This window comes from Saimiri boliviensis, chromosome 19, assembly GCF_048565385.1.
Source record: "Saimiri boliviensis isolate mSaiBol1 chromosome 19, mSaiBol1.pri, whole genome shotgun sequence".
In the NCBI taxonomy this organism is placed as follows: domain Eukaryota; kingdom Metazoa; phylum Chordata; class Mammalia; order Primates; family Cebidae; genus Saimiri; species Saimiri boliviensis.
In genome coordinates, this window is record NC_133467.1 from 38,389,775 (window position 1) to 38,408,071 (window position 18,297).

Below are 18,297 nucleotides of genomic sequence, written 5' to 3' on the forward strand. Positions count from 1 at the left end.
GTGGCTCAAGCCTGTAATCCCAGCACTTTGGGAGGCCGAGGCGGGTGGATCACGAGGTCAAGAGATCGAGACCATCCCGGTCAACATGGTGAAACCCCGTCTCTACTAAAAATACAAAACATTAGCTGGGCATGGTGGCGCGTGCCTGTAATCCCAGCTACTCAGGAGGCTGAGGCAGGAGAATTGCCTGAACCCGGGAGGCGGAGGTTGCGGTGAGCCGAGATCGCGCCATTGCACTCCAGCCTGGGTAACAAGAGCGAAACTCCGTCTTTCTTTTTTTTTTTTTTTTGAGATGGAATTTTGCTGCTGTTACCCAGGCTGGAGTGCAACGGCGCGATCTCGGCTCACCGCAACCTCCGCCTCCCGGGTTCAGGCAATTCTCCTGCCTCAGCCTCCTGAGTAGCTGGGATTACAGGCACGCGCCACCATGCCCAGCTAATGTTTTGTATTTTTAGTAGAGACGGGGTTTCACCATGTCGACCAGGATGGTCTCGAACTCTCGACCTCGTGATCCACCCGCCTCGGCCTCCCAAAGTGCTGGGATTACAGGCTTGAGCCACCGCGCCCGGCTTGAAACTCCGTCTCAAAAAAAAAAAAAACAGCCCAACAAAGTTTAGTCTTTCTGAACCAGGAAGTTCACTGATTGGTGCTCAGTAAATGGTTTGGGGCAAGGAGGAAGGCAAAGGCAACCAAAAACCCTTGGGTACTCTCCCTCTCTAGTTTAAGTCTTCTGTGATCTTTTCAGTGAATTCAGCTTTGTAAGGTGTATGTCCCACTCCAGCCAACCCTATTATCCCCCCAAGAAACAGTGAACACTTGATGATTGCACTGCCCTTTATTCCTAGGATGGAAGGTGTCCGGAATCACATCCCAGGCCCCTGATTCCCATGTGTCAAGGCTTCCAGCCCCTCAAAGCGTTGGAATAAGCATGTTCAGGGAGGCTCACTGGGCAGGTGGCCAACATCCCTTTCAAGGGGATACACCATAAAGATGACATTGTCCCAGGGAGGGAGGGCAGGGTGACCTGGTCTGACCACCTCAAAGCCCATGTAGCTGAAGGCCCGCAGCAGGGCACCTGTGGAAGAATAGAACAAATGATTAGAACATGCTTTAAAACTCAATACACATAGGTCCCCAGATTTGATTTCTTCCACTAGGGAGTGGCCCTGGGAAGCAGTGTAGTACAGGCACATAGGATGTGCTGTAGTCAAACAGACCTAAGCTCTAACCCTGGCTTTAACACTTGTAGCCCCTCAGAACTTCAGTTTTCCATTTATAAAATTTTCCATTTACAAATCATAGAAGCTTCCTTCCTCACAGAATTTAAGATTGGGCCAGGCGCAGTGGCTCACGCCTATAATCTCAGCACTTCGGGAGGCCAAGGCGGGTGGATCACAAGGTCAAGAGATCGAGACCAGGCGGGCGCGGTGGCTCAAGCCTGTAATCCCAGCACTTTGGGAGGCTGAGGTGGGTGGATCACAAGGTCGAGAGATCGAGACCATCCTGGTCAACATGGTGAAACTCCGTCTCTACTAAAAATACAAAAAATTAGCTGGGCATGGTGGCACATGCCTGTAATCCCAGCTACCCAGGAGGCTGAGGCAGGAGAATTGCCTGAACCCAGGAGGCGGAGGTTGCGGTGAGCCGAGATCGTGCCATTGCACTCCAACCTGGGTAACAAGAGCAAAACTCCGTCTCAAAAAAAAAAAAAAAAAAAAAAAATCGAGACCATCCTAGCCAACATGGTGAAACCCCATCTCTACTAAAAATATCAAAAAATTAGCTTGGCACGGTGGTACGTGCCTGTAATCCCAGCTACTCGGGAGGCTAAGGCAGGAGAATTGCCTGAATCCAGGAGGCGGAGGTTGCAGTGAGCCGAGATCATGCCATTGTACTCCAGCCTGGGTAACAAGAGTGAAACTCCGTCTCAAAAAAAAAAAAAAAAAAAAAAATTTAAGATTACATGAGATGTTCATGAAGTGCTTAACACTAGAGATCAGTGAAGTCTATCTATATCCTAATACAACGATTGCATAGTAAGCTCTATAATAGTACTTATTACTTATGAATGGTTATTCATCCCTTGTCTTGTATCCAACAGTTTGAACTCCTCGAGGCAAGAAGCTATAGTTTCTGTAACATATGCTCCAGGCATCTGCTTAAATATGTTCCAGTTCCCTTTGCCTTACGTCTGACCCTTTCACATTGTAGGTGCTCAGTATATTTGACATCCATTTTGTCCTGCTGACCACATCCCTTGAATGGATTCTTTGTAATTTCAACAGTGCTCCTTTAGTCTGGCCTCTGACACCCCCTGCAGGGGCTTCTTGAGAGTTCAATTGTAACTTAATGGAAAAGAATGCTAGGCACTTTAACTTCCTTTGTGGTGGGTGGGAAGAAAAGAATCCCTGAAATCCCCGAGGGTGCATATTTAAAGATGAGTGGGGAAAGAGGGTCTCCAATAAAGGAATAGGAGCGATCCAGCTGCCTCAGCCCGAAGAGCAAGGAATAACAGCAGATTCCTCACCTCTGTCGTTCCGATCATTCTGGAAGTTCACAAACACTGAGTCCACATTTGTCTTCTCTTCCACGAACTCCAGCGTTGCGGTCAAACTAAGAGCCACAGAAAAACAGTTAAGGAAATGTTTGGCCAGCTCAGAATCCAGAAAGACACCTACTTGGAGCAGAAAAGTCTTATTGGTCATTTTCTACCCTCCGCCCACCCAAGCCGGCAATGAAAGTTGCTAAACTAGTTTTGGTAGATTTTTCTCTGAAGCCAAGAGATTGCACACCACTGATGTAAGCCACAGAAGGGAACTGGGGAGAAAGGACTACTGAGATGAGCAGCTAGAAAGCACTTCCCGTTATTCAACTATTTCTGGATCTGAGTTCAGCTTCCCATGGACTCTTATCCCTTGAACCCCAGATCCTGGCTCAGTTCACAGGCTTATCTGCATGCCCAGTGAATGGATTGCTTATATCCAGCTCCAGAATCAGCCCTATGTACTGTGACACGATAAGATGGGTGAAATTCCTATCCTTCCCTCCCCATTCTCCCATCCAGGGTCAGTCACCTTTCTCGGTTGCCTTGATCCAAGGCCCGATATGGGATATCCAGGAAGAGTCGATGGTCACAGAGAAGGCCGTGCCAATGAGCGGCGGTCTGGGAAGTGAGGCGGAAGTGAAAATCTAACTGTACTGGGTCCTGGTGGAGCAGGGGGTCAGTAGCTAGCACCGTCAAGTTTCCAGCCTGGAAAAGGACTAAAAATGCTCATCTAGTCTTTAAATTAGACTTCAGGAAGATTTGGGTGTGTCCATTGAAGCAAGGTGGGCGTTGATGGAGGGAGCCTGGGAGAACTGGAGCCAAGATCTTAAAGATGCAGTAATGTCCCTTAGTCCTAGTCTATGCCTGTTACAGAGTCTCTGTATCAAACAGTCCAGTTAAGGCAGTATTACTGCCTGCTGACTTCACTCCATTTAGGAAGTACAGTAACCATTTAGGAACTTAGAAATGTTTACATCAGAGAGCTTAGGATTAAAACAAAGCTTTATAATGTGCTTGCTTTCTCACTAATTTCCACTTTTTTCATTATATGGGTTTTCTCTAAAGTCTTCTATTTAAAATGCCGTGGTTACAACCAGACTTGCTGCTGTAATATATGTGGGCAAGTTCTGGATTCTAGATCCTGCTTAGCATCTGAACAGCTTTATGTCCCAGAAGTCCTATAGAGTTTGTTCTACCTTTGTCCCCACTACCTCTTTTCCTATCCTGATTTTCACTACCACCTGTATGACCTTGATTTACAGCCTGTGGGCCAGAATCCTTGTCCATATAACAAATAGCTTTTATACATGCATTCCAAGGTCCCATCTACCTCTGTCTATAATTCATCTTTTAACTTGCTGATATCCCTCTGCAAGGTATCATTACAGCAAGCAAAAGGCTGCCCTTTCACAGCACCAGTTCACAGTCCACTTACCGAATACAGTTCTTTAAGCTGGTTTTGGTTACTCTGCTCGGTGCTTTTGCCCACCTGGAGGCTTACTGGGGACTCAGGAGCACTGGAGGCAGGAGCGGGGCTGGAGTGTCAGGTCCTCCTCTTCCTTATAAGTGATGCTGGTTGGGAAAGAGACCCAAATTAGTTGATGTTGGAATCGAGGTGGGAAGACATAACTTCTAGATACACAGGACCAGGCTCTGGTATGATCTGTATTTTCTGTTGTCCAGCCTGTTTCTATGTTCCTGGGCCAGCCAGATGGAAAAATTATAAAGGTTTCATGCCAGCTTTCCACCCCCTATTCCGCTGTTATTTCTTGCCATTTGGGAAATTCTTTCAAATTCTTTTACTTTTTCCTTACATTTTATATAATCAACTACAAATAGAGACGAACACAAGTACCTTTTATAACAACAAGGCAGCATCTTCTCCCGGAGGGTGATCCGGTACTTGTAACAGTAAAGGTAATAGGCGTATGGTGACCAGATTGGGTAGAGGTAGTTTCGTGTTTTTCCCCTCTTGATATAAGAAAGGGAGTAGACGGAGGGGCGCCACCTGTTACGAGGCAGTTTTTCAGTTCAGTGCCTCCCTGTGGCAAAGTGAGGTTCAGAGGTGGGTGGCAGAGTTTTAGGCAACCTGGTGTCATTGTGACCCGGCTGGCACTATGACATGGACAAAGGGTCAGCCCTTATGTCACCTCAGGACTCCACTGCTGCTCTCCTACCCTACCTTAATCTTTTATCCAAGGCTCATATGCAACTAGTACGCACATTATGGCTGTATGAATAAAAAATAGAACTTGAAGACCTCTATACTGGGTGGCAAACAGCCCTGCCTGAGCACTTGTGCCTACCCACCCTGCTCCTCTGGGGACACTCCCCTTCCCCTAAAATCCAGCAGCTAAAGAGTTGGTATCTGACACTGCAGGAGTCTTCCAAGGCTTTGATCCAATGGTGACCTGATTCGTTGGTTCCCAGCTCCTACCATTTGAGTATTTTTATTACCATTCCTGTCCTTAATAACCCAGGGTTGCTACAGATTGTTGAACCCTTACAGGATAAGAATTCCAAACTAAATGTCTTCAGGGACCTTGACAGCCTATGGAAATTAGTGGAGTTGCAATGTGAGGCTGTAGTGAAATGGGAAAGCTCACACCTTATCTCAAAACTAGTCCATACAATGCAATTCCATCCAGTTCCATGCAGAGATGCAGAATTTATGGTGCTCTATCATATGATTTTTCAACAAACTGGAAAGACAGTTTTGTAGTAAATCTCTCCAACTTTAAAAAATACCGACTACTAGAAAAATTGTTGATAAAAACTAAGCAAAATTTGGTTCTGGGACTGCCAATTTGAGACATCTGCATATTTATCCATTCAAATATTGACTGAGGGTCTATGAGCCAGACACTATTCTAGGTGCTTGAGATACATCAATGAACAAAACAAATCCCTGCCCTATGGGACAAATCTTCTAAACGAGGACAAACCTAGAAAATAAACATATTATTTAGTATGTTAGAAGGTAACTGCTATGGGGTGGGCGGAATAGAGCAAGATAAAGGAAGATCAGGAGTGTGAAGGAGATGGGTAGGGTTACAGTAACAAATAGGATGATCTCTCACTGAAAAAAAAAGTGGCATTTAATTAAACACTTGGAGGGTGCGAAGTTGTTAACCAAGCCAGTGTCTGAGGGTAACAGCATCCAATGCAAAAGCAGCTAATGGAGAAGTCCTGAGCATGAAATGTGCCTGGTGTTTTCAAGAAACAAGGAGGCCACTATGAGTGAAGCAGTGTAAACTACAGAGAAGGAGCTAATGGGGTCAGATTGCATATGGCCTTGTAGACCTTTTTGATGGCCTTTTTCTTTTACCCTGAGTAAAAGAAGTCATAAAGTTTTGGGTGGCAGAATGACATGATCTGACTGAGGCTTTAAAAAGGTCATTCTGGCTGCTATAAATAAGTGATAGAGAATAATAAACTGTAGAGAGTTAAGGGAGATCTTTTAGAGGACTATTACAGTAATCCAAGAGAAAGTGGTGTCATCTTCTTATTCCAGGGTAGAGCATTGGTGATGGTGACAAGTGGCTGGATTCTGGAAATAAACTTGCTCCTTGACTTACAGTAGGGTTATGGCCTGATAAACCCATCATATGTTGAAAGTATCATGAGTTGAAAATGCATATAATCCACTTACCAAACTTAAATGTGCACTCTGAACGAAGAGACCCCCTCTGAACAGGCTTTGTGTGAGCAACATTGCTGTTTATTCACCGAGGTGCAGGCGGGCTGAGTCTGAAAAGACAGCACAGGGCAGTGGGATGAGTTGGTTTTATAGGTTTGAGATAGGCAGTAAAAAGTTATAAAAGTTACAGTTCAGGGCAGTTGTCGCAAGCTGGGAGGGGGTCATAGGGTCTGGAGTCAGGAGGCTGACTAAGGTCGGTTATAAAGTCCAATTGCCTTATCAGTTGAGTCGGGAATAAGGAACAATAGAAGAATGTCTCAAAGTTAATTAGGCACCACAGGGGTTGATTATTTCTTCTCCTTTTGTGGTTTTCCAGTTACTTCAGACTTTCTAGTTCCAGGAACTCATCTGGAGTGTATGTGCAGGTCACAGAGGTTACCATGCTGTCCATGGCAGTCAGTCAGCCTAAAAGACCTTACACAAACACCATAGTTTAGCCTAGTCAACCTTAAACATGCTCAGACAACTTAGTCAACAGTGGGCAAAATCATCTAACACAAAGCCTATTTTATAATAAAGTATTGAGTATTTCATGTCACTTACTGATGTCCTACTAAATGTACATGACTTTCACACCATCGCAAACTGAAACTGTAAATCCAAGTCAGGGACTATCTGTAGTTTAAAGGTAGATAGAACCCACAGGATTTCCTGATGGAGTATGAAAGAAAAAGAGTTAAGGTCAGTCCAAGAATGGAAACAATGGAGTTTCTATCACCTGAGAGGAGAAAGGCTGCAGATAAGGCAATTTTTGGGGAGGGGGCATAAATAAATGAGTTTAGTTTGGGACATGTTAACTTTGAGGTGTCCTTTAGACACAGAGGAAAATGACAAGCAGTTTAATATCTGAATTTGGGAGATGTCTAGGATGGAACTAGAAATTTGGGAGTCATTGGTGTATAAATGGTATTGTAACCACGAGACTGGATGAAATCAACAGTGAATATATCCTGAGAAGAGTAAGGGTCCAAAAACGGAGTCCTGGGGCGGCGGTGGGCGGGGGCGTTGCATTCTAAGAAGCGGGGAGAAAAGGAGAAATCAGCAAAGGACACTAAAGAAGACCGGTGTCCTGGAGGCCAAGTAAAGAGTATTTAGGAGGAAGGAGGCCTGGTCAGAATGTTTAAGGCGAGTCTTTCCATATTGTCTGCCAAATGGGCCGCCTTTCATCCACTTTTTATGGTCTTCTGTCCATTACTGAGACCCTTCACAGACGATACTGTCGGGGCCCCGCCATCGTTGCAGTTTTTTTTGTTTTTTTTTTTTTTTTTGAGACGGAGTTTCGCTCTTGTTACCCAGGCTGGAGTGCAATGGCGCAATCTCGGCTCACCGCAACCTCCGCCTCCTGGATTCAGGCAATTCTCCTGCCTCAGCCTCCTGAGTAGCTGGGATTACAGGCACGCGCCACCACGCCCAGCTAATTTTTTTGTATTTTTAGTAGAGACGGGGTTTCACCTTGTTGACCAGGATGGTCTCGATCTCTCAACCTCGTGATCCACCCGCCTCAGCCTCCCAAAGTGCTGGGATTACAGGCTTGAGCCACCGCGCCCGGCTTAACCCAGCATTTCTTGTATCTCCAGTTTCTTTTCTTTTTTTTTTTTTTTTTGAGACGGAGTTTCGCTCTTGTTACCCAGGCTGGAGTGCAATGGTGCAATCTCGGCTCACCGCAACCTCCGCCTCCCGGGTTCAGGCAATTCTCCTGCCTCAGCCTCCTGAGTAGCTGGGATTACAGGCACGCGCCACCATGCCCAGCTAATTTTTTGTATTTTTAGTAGAGACGGGGTTTCACCATGTTGACCAGGATGGTCTCGATCTCTTGACCTCGTGATCCACCCGCCTCGGCCTCCCAAAGTGCTGGGATTACAGGCTTGAGCCACCGCGCCCGGCCTCGTTGCAGTTTTTTTATGGCTTACATAGCTTGTGATTTCGAATTCTCCTTTTTTTAGCTTAAATATTGCTGTGTAATGATTAAGGGTTAGGCTCTTCCTGGAGCTGGCACAGTTTTCCAAGGAATCCCGTCCTTTACACTTTTAGGTAGATTTCAAGTAAAAAGTAAGAGCATCATTCTCCCATCAGTATCCTGTCATCACAGAACGTCAGAATTAAACGTCATCTCAGACAGCAGCTAGAGCTAAAGCAAAGCCCTCACTTGAAAGAGGAAAAGCGTCTTTTCTGGCGTCAGTCCACCAACGCTCATGCCATTATCAGTCAGTAATTCTGGGCTCCTCCCCCACCGGGCCCAAAAAGAAAAAAACAGGCAAGCCGTGGTGCCATCGGTCCCCGCCCGCTCCCCACCCCCGTCTCAGGCCACACCAAGGCCGCGCCGGCGCGCCGCGGGCAGCCCTGGCGGGGCCTTTCCTACCTCACGCCGGGGTCCTCCCTCACGTTTCCTGTGCCTGCGAACATGGCGGCGCCCATAGTCACGGCTCCGAGCAGAGCTCTGCTGCGGGCGGGCGCGGAGCGGCTGCTGCGGGGAGGCCTCCGGGAGTTACTGCGGCCGCGACATGAAGGGAACACCCCTGGCCTGGAGCGCGACTTCAGCCTCTCTCAAAATCGGGTAAATGAGGCGCGACTTCAGCTTCTCTCAAAATGAGGGCTGCCTGCGGTAGGGGGTAGACACGATCGAGTATTGTTTTGGGGGATGCATCGGGACCTGGAGGTCCCGACATGGGGGTGGCGGCAGTGGTGGAGGGAGAGGGTGTTCCTCGTGGCGACTAGTACACCGTCGCTTTCCTGGCCACCAGGACACGGTCATCGTGGAGCGCTGGTGGAAGGTACCGCTGGCCGGGGAGGGCCGGAAGCCGCGTCTGCACCGGCGACACCGCGTCTATAAGCTGGTGGAAGACACGAAGCATCGGCCCAAAGAAAACCTGGAGCTCATCCTCACGCAGTCCGTGGAGAGTAAGGCCCGGGCCGAGGCGCTTCCTCTCAGGCTGGTCGGGTTTGGCATCAGCTTTTTCCTGCCCATTCCCCTCAACTATTTGCCTTGCTTTTTCTTTGTGGAAATAATCAGCTCTAGATGTGAGAAGAGGAAGCCATAAAAACTGATTGTGGGCCGGGCGCGGTGGCTCAGGCTTGTGGTCCCAGCACTTTGGGAGGCCGAGGCGGGTGGATCACGAGGTCAATAGATCGATACCCATCCTGGTCAACATGGTGAAACCCCGTCTCTACTAAAAATACGAAGAATTAGCTGGGCATGGTGGTGCGTGCCTGTAATCCCAGCTATTCAGGAGGCTGAGGCAGGAGAATTGCCTGAACCCAGGAGGCGGAGGTTGCGGTGAGCCGAGATCGCGCCATTGCACTCCAGCCTGGGCAACAAGAGCGAAACTGCGTCTCAAAAAAAAACAAAAACAAAAACAAAGAAAACTGATTGTGACATTGGTCTCCAGCATTGAAAATTAAAACATAAAGGCAGGCCGGGTGCAGCGGCTCAAACCTGTAATCCCAGCACTTTGGGAGGCCGAGGCGGGTGGATCACGAGGTCAAGAGATCGAGACCATCCTGGTCAACATGGTGAAACCCTGTCTCTACTAAAAATACAAAAAATTAGCTGGGCATGGTGGCGCATGCCTGTAATCCCAGCTACTCAGGAGGCTGAGGCAGGAGAATTGCCTGAACCCAGGAGGCGGAGGTTGCGGTGAGCCGAGATCGCGCCATTGCACTCCAGCCTGGGCAACAAGAGCGAAACTCCGTCTCAAAAAAAAAAAAAAAAAAAAAAAAACAAAAACATAAAGGCAGCAGCCTCATTAAGTGTGTGGGGAGAGGGGCCTGACAATTAGCCACAGTTACTGAAATCCTCTCATGGGACAACTCCTCCCTCTATACAGGGGATCTTAAATTTATACATCAAGTCCTAAATAAACTGATTAATAGTGTCTTAAATCTTGTTCCTAGTGAGCATGAATTAGCATTTCTTTTAGGAAAAATAAGTACTGTGAGAAAGCAAGAGGTGCTTCTCTCTTTGATCATCTTTTCCTTAGGGACTCTTAGATAGTTTTTGTTTTTTTTTTTGTTTTGTTTTTTGAGACTGAGTTTCGCTCTCCTTACCCAGGCTGGAGTGCAATGGCGCGATCTCGGCTCACCGCAACCTCCGCCTCCTGGGTTCAGGCAATTCTCCTGCCTCAGCCTCCTGAGTAGCTGGGATTACAGGCACACGCCACCATGCCCAGCTACTTTTTTGTATTTTTAGTAGAGACGGGGTTTCACCATGTTGACCAGGATGGGCTCGATCTCTTGACCTTGTGATCCACCCGTCTCGGCCTCCCAAAGTGCTGAAGGGACTCCTAGATAGTTCTAATCCCCTGTCTCTGTTCTCACTGACAGATCTTGGAGTCCGGGGTGACCTGGTCTCAGTGAGGAAATCTCTTGGCCGGAATCGACTCCTTCCTCAGGGACTGGCTGTATATGCATCTCCTGAAAACAAGAAGCTGTTTGAAGAGGAGAAATTGGTGAGCTCAAAGGAAGGACAGAGAGACTTGGAGAAAGAAAACTTTTTTCTCACAGCTTCCTTCCCTTTGATATGTAACTTGAAATAGGAATTAGAAGAACAGGAATCCAGAAGCCCAGCCAATGCCCAGCATAGGAATAGTTTGATACTATTTAACATGGGCTCATTTTTCTTTTACTGCTTTTCATCTTTACTTTCTTTTCTAGCTGAGACAAGAAGGAAAATTAGAGAAGATCCAGACCAAGGCAGGTGAGGCGGTGAGTAGAAGTGTAAAAAGTATTTATTGGTCACTTTCAAGACTTACCAACCTCACCCTGGGAGTCTCCCTGATTCCCTTGAGGTCTCCTGATTGCAGACACAGGAGTGGGAGAAAGGGGAAGTGTTGTGGCTGCCCCGCAAAACCGGGTATGGAAACCTCTTGGGAGATCCCTGATGCATTGGGTGAAGTGCCCTAGAGTACCGAGGGAGGTCCCAATGTGGACATCAGGGAACCCATGGCATAGTCTGAGATAAGGGCTCTACCTTCAAAGATATTTACGTACAAGTTGGAGAGAACACAGACACATGAAAAGATAGTAAGTACAGGCACCCACCACCACGCCCGCATCAATTTTGTACTTTTGGTAGAGAGGGGGTTTTGCCATTTGGCCAAACCCAAATGCCATTTTGCCATTTGGTTGAAGTGATCCACTCACCTTGGCCTCCCAAAGTGCTGGGATTGCAGGCATGAGCCACCGTGCTCCGCTCGCATACCTTGTGACTCTTGCTGACATACTTCCTTTGACTCCAACTCATAATTCCTTTCAGACAGTGAAATTTCTAAAAAGCTGTCACCTGGAGGTAGGGATGAAGAACAATGTCAAATGGGAGCTGAACCCTGAAATTGTTGCCCGCCACTTCTTCAAGAATGTGAGTGTCCCCAAAAACCACTCTACCCCTGAGGTAGAAGCTACCTCTGGGAGGGAGGGCCAGGATTGATCCCTTTGTTTGGAAATGGTGTGATCATCCAGCTGTGGTTAGGGAAAGTATTCTTGGTTAATTTGCAGGAGTATGGGAGGGAAATGATTAAGGACTAAGGGTTTTTCACATAGAATTTGAAGACTGGTAGGAGAAGGTGGTGGTTTCCATTTATTTCCTGCCTACCTAGGGAAATGCTGGGGATTTATGACTCACTGGAGAATTGTTACTTTTGTGGGTGAAGTGGTTTTGGCTTCAAGGCCTGTTTCTCTTTGTAAATCCACCTCCCTAAGAGATCGGAACTGAATTTCTCTACTACCGTCTGTGAAGGTCTATGCCCTCCTCTCCCATGGAATCAGCCAGAGTAGACAGCCCCAGTTTTATTCATCCCTGTACAGGAAATTCTGTAACCCTCTTGATGAGTTTACCTAGAGTGGCAGCCAGGAAAACAGAGTCCATTTGAACTGAGACTTGTCGCTGTTTGCAGCTTGGTGTTGTGGTCGCCCCACATACATTAAAGTTACCGGAAGAGCCTATCACAAGGTGGGGCGAGTACTGGTGTGAGGTGACGGTGAGTGTTTTATGTGCTTTTTGTTCTTTTGTTTCCTCCTTCTCCCCCCCCAAACCTTTTCCCCTTTTTCTTTCCCAAGACAGGGTTTTGCTTCATTGCCCAGGCTGGATTCAAACTCCTGGGTTCAAGTGATCCTCCCACCTCTGCCTCCCAAGTAGCTGGGACTGCAGGCCTTAGCCACCACACCTAGCTCTCCTTTTTCTGACTGGGAGAGAAGTCAGGGTGAAAAGCTGGGATTGGGTGGTGGTAAATCTTATCTACCTGATTGATCTCTAAGAATCCCAATTGTTTTGTGTACAGGTAAATGGGCTTGATACTGTGAGAGTGCCCATGTCTGTGGTGAACTTTGAGAGGCCCAAGACCAAAAGATATAAGTACTGGTTAGCTCAGCAAGCTGCCAAGGGCATGACCCCCACCAGCCCCCAGAAGATCTAAACCTACCTTCCTCCAAGGCTGCAAAGCAGAATCAGGAGCAGTGGAGCAGAAATGGGCAAGACCCTGATCTCACTCCCGGCTCTGACCAAATACAGAATTTTAGAGAATGCCTGAAGACAGCAGACTGCACTGCGTATACATGTTGAATTCTTCATTTTGCCATCTTTAACTGTCATCACTGGGGCAGTCTTGTTCCAAAAGTACCAGGCTGTAGATTTGATAAGCTGCATACAATAAACCAAAACCGTCCAGATCCTGTTTAGCTTCTTCCTCCATTGGAGTTTACTGGGACAACCAGAAGAGCCAGCCATTGTCTCCACTACTTGCCTCATTATCATGATCCGAACTGAATGTTTCTATCTCAAGCAGAATTAAAGAGATGATGTTCTTTTTAGGTGTTGTTTACTGGTCTTGAGTAGACGGGACGGGACATCCGAGTGAGATGCTTTTTTTTTTTTTTTTTTTTTTTGAGACGGAGTTTCACTCTTGTTACCCAGGCTGGAGTGCAATGGTGTGATCTCGGCTCACCGCAACCTCTGCCTCCTGGGTTCAGGCAAATCTCCTGCCTCAGCCTCCTGAGTAGCTGGGATTACAGGCACGCACCACCATGCCCAGCTAATTTTTTGTATTTTTAGTAGAGACGGGGTTTCACCATGTTGACCAGGATGGTCTCGATCTCTTGACCTCGTGATCCACCCGCCTCAGCCTCCCAAAGTGCTGGGATTACAGGCTTGAGCCACCGTGCCTGGCCTTTCTTAGATATATTAATGTAGTCATCAGTATGAATAAGCACAATGGATGCTACTTCTCTAAGATCTGCATAAGGCCTAAGGGTAATTGTTGGAAAGCTGGGATGAAAGATGCTTAAAAAGGGAACTTTGTTCCTTGAACCAGCTCCTAAAATTCTGAAAAATAAGATACCTTAATTTCCTACACCAAGATTAAGATGTAAAGCTAGTCAAGGTAACTCTGGAATGGATGTCTTGATGGGAGATAAGGAAAGTAGACAATTTTCTGTAAGTTCAGAGTTTCATTAGTAGAAAAAAGAACATCCATTTACAGGTGGATGATGCCAGGGTCACTCAAATACAGTGTGAGCTCATGCAGTTTCGGGTGGTAATGGTGGGATCGCTGACTCCTTTGCTATCCGTACCAGATGTTGGTTTCTATCCTGTTTGAGCTCACCTCCCACTCTGAGTCAGTGAAGCACTTTCGTCCCACCTCTGCTAATGAGACGTCTGTCACCAGTAGTTATACTGACAACTGAAGCCAACTGCATCCTTAACGGAGCTCTATAACTCAAGTCTGGCATGGCACTATCTGAAATTTAGCATTTCTTCCCCTCCCCGCCTTTTATTTGGAATGGGAAAATAACATTCTTTTTTTTTTTTCTCTTTTGTTCTGTCCACCGAGGACACAGCAACACTATTTCACATTAGGGAGGAGGCAGGCATCCAGGCTCAGAACAGGAATTGCTTCTTGGTGGCTTTGGGGACCTTGAGCATGTTGAAGTGTACCATCTTGCTCATGCTGGTGCTTACCCAACCATGACGATGTGCTGGTCTGGACATCCCTGAAGCAAGGGTGCGTGAACATGTTCTTGGGGTGCTTCTTGAAGAAACTGTACTTACAGACAGAATGGAAATAGTCTTGGTGGATGACATTGATCTTTTGAATCTTTATCTTGGTCACCATGCCAGACAGGATCCACCCTCAGATGGACACATCACCAATGAAGGGGCAATCAGTGTAAATATAGGTACCCTCAATGGCCTATTTGGGCATCTTGAAGCCCAAACCATCTTTTTTTTTTTTTTTTTGAGACAGAATTTTACTCTTGTCGCCCAGGCTGGAGTGCAGTGGCACGATCTCGGCTCACTGCAGCCTCTGTCTCCCAGCCTCCACCAGGATTTCGCTGGTATTGAACTCCTAACTTAGGTGATCCACCCACCTTGGCCTCCCAAAGTGCTAGGACTACAGGCAAGAGCCACCACGCCTGGCCCCAGACTGATCTTATACATAAGTCCTATAGGAATTTCTCATTGCCAGTGTCTCCCAGCAGTATCCTCTTGTGAAAGATGGTTAGCTGCTTTTGGTAGGCACAGTCAGTCCTGGATTTAAGAGAAAAACTTCTTGAAAGGTTTGAGCCTCCATTAACTTGCAGAGACCCCAGCATTTAGGAAGCGCTAATCTAAATTGGGGCAGATGCATACACTTTTGCACCCCACTTAACTAGTGAATTGGGAACACCCAGAATTAACCCCCAAACTGAAGCACAGGGTTCTGGCGTCCTGGACACGCCCTTGAGGTCTGGGGGGGACCTGAAGCCTTTGCATGAGCCCCAAGTCCACTGAAATTTGCCATTTCAGTGATTCCCATTCCTACGGTCCTGGAAATGATAGGCTCATTAAACAGCATCTCTCAACATGACCAACATGAAGCTCTGAAATTGAGCAACAAGAACACATTTCATATAGCTACCGTAAAAAGCATTTAAATACCTGCCATAGGTTGAGTTCTTGGCAAAAACACCGAGTTGGAGATTGACGTGCAGGAAGTTTATTGCAAGGAATTATCTGCATCAACACCTGTTGGGGAGTAAAGGCAGTAAAATTGGGTAGAGGAAGAAATTGAGCTGATGGAGTCTTAACAAATGCCTCGCCGGGCGCAGTGGCTCAAGCCTGTAATCCCAGCATTTTGGGCGGCCGAGGCGGGTGGATCACGAGGTCAGGAGATCGAGACCATCCTGGTCAACACGGTGAAACCCTGTATCTACTAAAAATACAAAAAATTACAGCCGAGCGCGGTGGCTCAAGCCTGTAATCCCAGCACTTTGGGAGGCCGAGGTGGGTGGATCACGAGGTCAAGAGATCGAGACCATCCTGGTCAACACGGTGAAACCCCGTCTCTACTAAAAATACAAAAAAAAGAAGCCGGGCGCGGTGGCTCAAGCCTGTAATCCCAGCACTTTGGGAGACCGAGGCGGGTGGATCACGAGGTCGAGAGATCGAGACCATCCTGGTCAACATGGTGAAACCCCGTCTCTACTAAAAATACAAAAAATTAGCTGGGCATGGTGGCACGTGCCTGTAATCCCAGCTACTCAGGAGGCTGAGGCAGGAGAATTGCCTGAACCCAGGAGGCGGAGGTTGCGGTGAGCCGAGATCGCGCCATTGCACTCCAGCCTGGGTAACAAGAGCGAAACTCCGCCTCAAAAAAAAAAAAAAGAATACAAAAAAAAGTAGCTGGGCATGGTGGCGCTTGCCTGTAATCCCAGCTACTCAGGAGGCTGAGGCAGGAGAATTGCCTGAACCCAGGAGGCGGAGGTTGCGGTGAGCCGAGATCGCGCCATTGCACTCCAGCCTGGGTAACGAGCGAAACTCCATCTCAAAAAAAAAAAAAAAAAAACAAAAAAAACAAAAAAAAACAAATGCTTCAGTCAATCAGGAGCTCCAAGTAGGATGGCAGCAGGATGCCCCAGTAGGGCCAGTGGGCTGGACCTATATCTCCCCACCTGACCAGGAAAGGAGTATGATTTTGGGTGAGTAGCTGACTTCAGCCAAAGGCAGTCCCCGGAGGGGCACCGTGACAGCTGTGCTGTCAGCACTCTCAGCAGCTTCAATCCTGAAGGGGAAAATACGGGCCACATACCACAGTCAACATTACAGTCCCCCCTTGCACTGCTTGGATTGACCTGCTTCATCAGTGCTGGAATGGTTTCTTCAGGATTCTGATGGATCTCTTTCTGGGGAAACTTAAAAAAGGAAGGTTTGGGACAGACCACAGCCTCTGCCGCTGTGGCTTGAGTTTGCAACTGGCATTCACCTCCCTCCTCTACTACCCATTGTTGATCTTTCCCCAACCCCCTCAGACTTGTACGTCTGGTTCATGGGGGTTACCAAATGAGATATACCTGGCCATCATGCCCTTCTCAGGCCACGACTGCACTTGCTCATTTATCATCAAAATTGGGTAAGGAGAGGCCGGGTGTGGTGGCTCACGCCTGTAATCCTAGCACTTTGGGAGGCCAAGGTGGGTGGATCACCTGAGGTCAGGAATTCAAGACCAGCCTGGCCATCATGGTGAAACCCCATCTTATAAAATATGCGCGCGTGCGTGTGTGTGTGTGTGTGTGTGTATAAAGGAGAGAAAAAAAGAAAAAGAAAATTGGGTAAGGAGAGGCTCCTCCAGGCACAGCCTGTGGGTGGCCCTACTCTGCAAGGAGTGGTCAAAAAAAAAATTGGGTAAGGAAAAACATACTGAAATGGATGATCTGGGTGCCAAATATATTCTTCCCTGTCCCCACTGTGTAATAGTAGCTCTGCCTCCTGACAGTGACTCCTTCCCTTGCCTTCTTGTCTCTTAGTAGTGATTTGAAGTAATCTAGCGCCTGCCATAGCTTAAAAGTTTAGTGAGACTCAGTGTGTCCACTGGTGCAAATATTCCCATTCTGGGAACCAGGACTTCTAAACCCTTAGAGTCCAGAGTTGAGATAGAAGGCACAGATTCCCCTGTCGGGTCACTGGGAGTGATGATAATGGCAGGCTGCTCCTACAGCCACCCCTTGTTCCCCTGAGCCACATATTTTCCTTAAGGATACACTATTTGATGGCTGTTGATCTCAGATATGTGCTGCATCATGGAGGATGATGCCTCCTTCTTACAGGGTATCATCTCCAATCTGGTGCCACTGGACTTCTAAAAACTTCACTGATTCTTTAACAAGTGCTCTATCAGGGAGCAGCTGCTGCATATTAATGGTTTGTGATTAAAGCAGATTCTATCATTGTGTACCCAGTGTTGTACCTCCTTGCTATCAAGTGGGTCTCTTGGTTTGATGCAATGTTATACAAGATTTCAGGCAAATGGATCAAAGTTTTGTAAACCTTTGGATGGTGCTGCTGACTGAGGCTGTGTGGGCAGGATACACAAACCAGTCCCAATAATATACATCAATGCCCCCTCAAGATAGAACACTTCCCCTTCCAAGGTAGCAGTGATACAGTGGAATCAACTTACCACCAAGTGGCTGGATGGTTTCCTTGAGGAGTGGTGATACCAGGCTACATGTTGGTTATCTGTTGCTGGCAAGCTGGACATTCACTGATGCAGTAGTTAGATCAGACTTGATGAGTCCATGATGTTGAACCCGATGAATTACCTCCACTGTGGCTCCTCCATTCATATGATCACTTTGCCAGCATTGGGGTGCCAACAAAGCCTGGTTAACATGATTTGGCTAAGTCATTCCATCTGCTTGGTTGGTGCCTTTCCTGTGGTGGATATTATCTGGTGGGCATTAACCTGAGGTACAAAAATCATCATGCTCTATACCCATGCTCCGGTCCACTATGTGCCTTTTTTCCAGACTTCCTTGTGTTTAATCTTCCAGGCTCCTAACCGACTCGCCAATTCATTAACCATTGCCCATGAGTCTTATATATACTTACTTCTGGCAGGTGCACAGATCATCTCTAAGTGAGGCCACAGCGCAGCCACAGTGTACTTCCTGCTTACTTTCACCATCTGAGACAGCCTGTACATTCACCACACTCAGCCTTTTTCCTCTTCTGTCATCAGGTCATGAGGGAGCTCTGATCCACATGGCTACAGATTTAAATTGAGAAGGAAGCACCAGGGCAACA

General features: G+C 47.3%; 2 protein-coding genes across 2 annotated transcripts; one reads left to right on the forward strand and one right to left on the reverse strand.

Moving 5' to 3' along the window:
• Positions 1-816: 816 nt before the first annotated feature.
• On the reverse strand, positions 817-4,576 carry OAZ3 (ornithine decarboxylase antizyme 3; the record flags this gene model as incomplete). The annotated part of the gene is given in 6 exon segments (XM_039460197.2): positions 817-1,075; positions 2,528-2,613; positions 3,075-3,250; positions 3,981-4,055; positions 4,057-4,117; positions 4,401-4,576. Coding segments are annotated over 6 exon segments (717 nt in total), but the record flags the coding sequence as incomplete, so codon positions are not given.
• Positions 4,577-8,609: 4,033 nt separating this feature from the next.
• On the forward strand, positions 8,610-13,046 carry MRPL9 (mitochondrial ribosomal protein L9). Its single transcript, XM_003941921.2, has 7 exons — positions 8,610-8,799; positions 8,987-9,143; positions 10,566-10,690; positions 10,896-10,946; positions 11,497-11,598; positions 12,134-12,217; positions 12,518-13,046. Exons 1-7 carry the CDS (start codon positions 8,647-8,649, stop codon positions 12,650-12,652), a joined length of 807 nt encoding a protein of 268 aa, XP_003941970.1. The 5' UTR covers positions 8,610-8,646; the 3' UTR covers positions 12,653-13,046.
• The last annotated feature ends 5,251 nt before the right edge of the window (positions 13,047-18,297 follow it).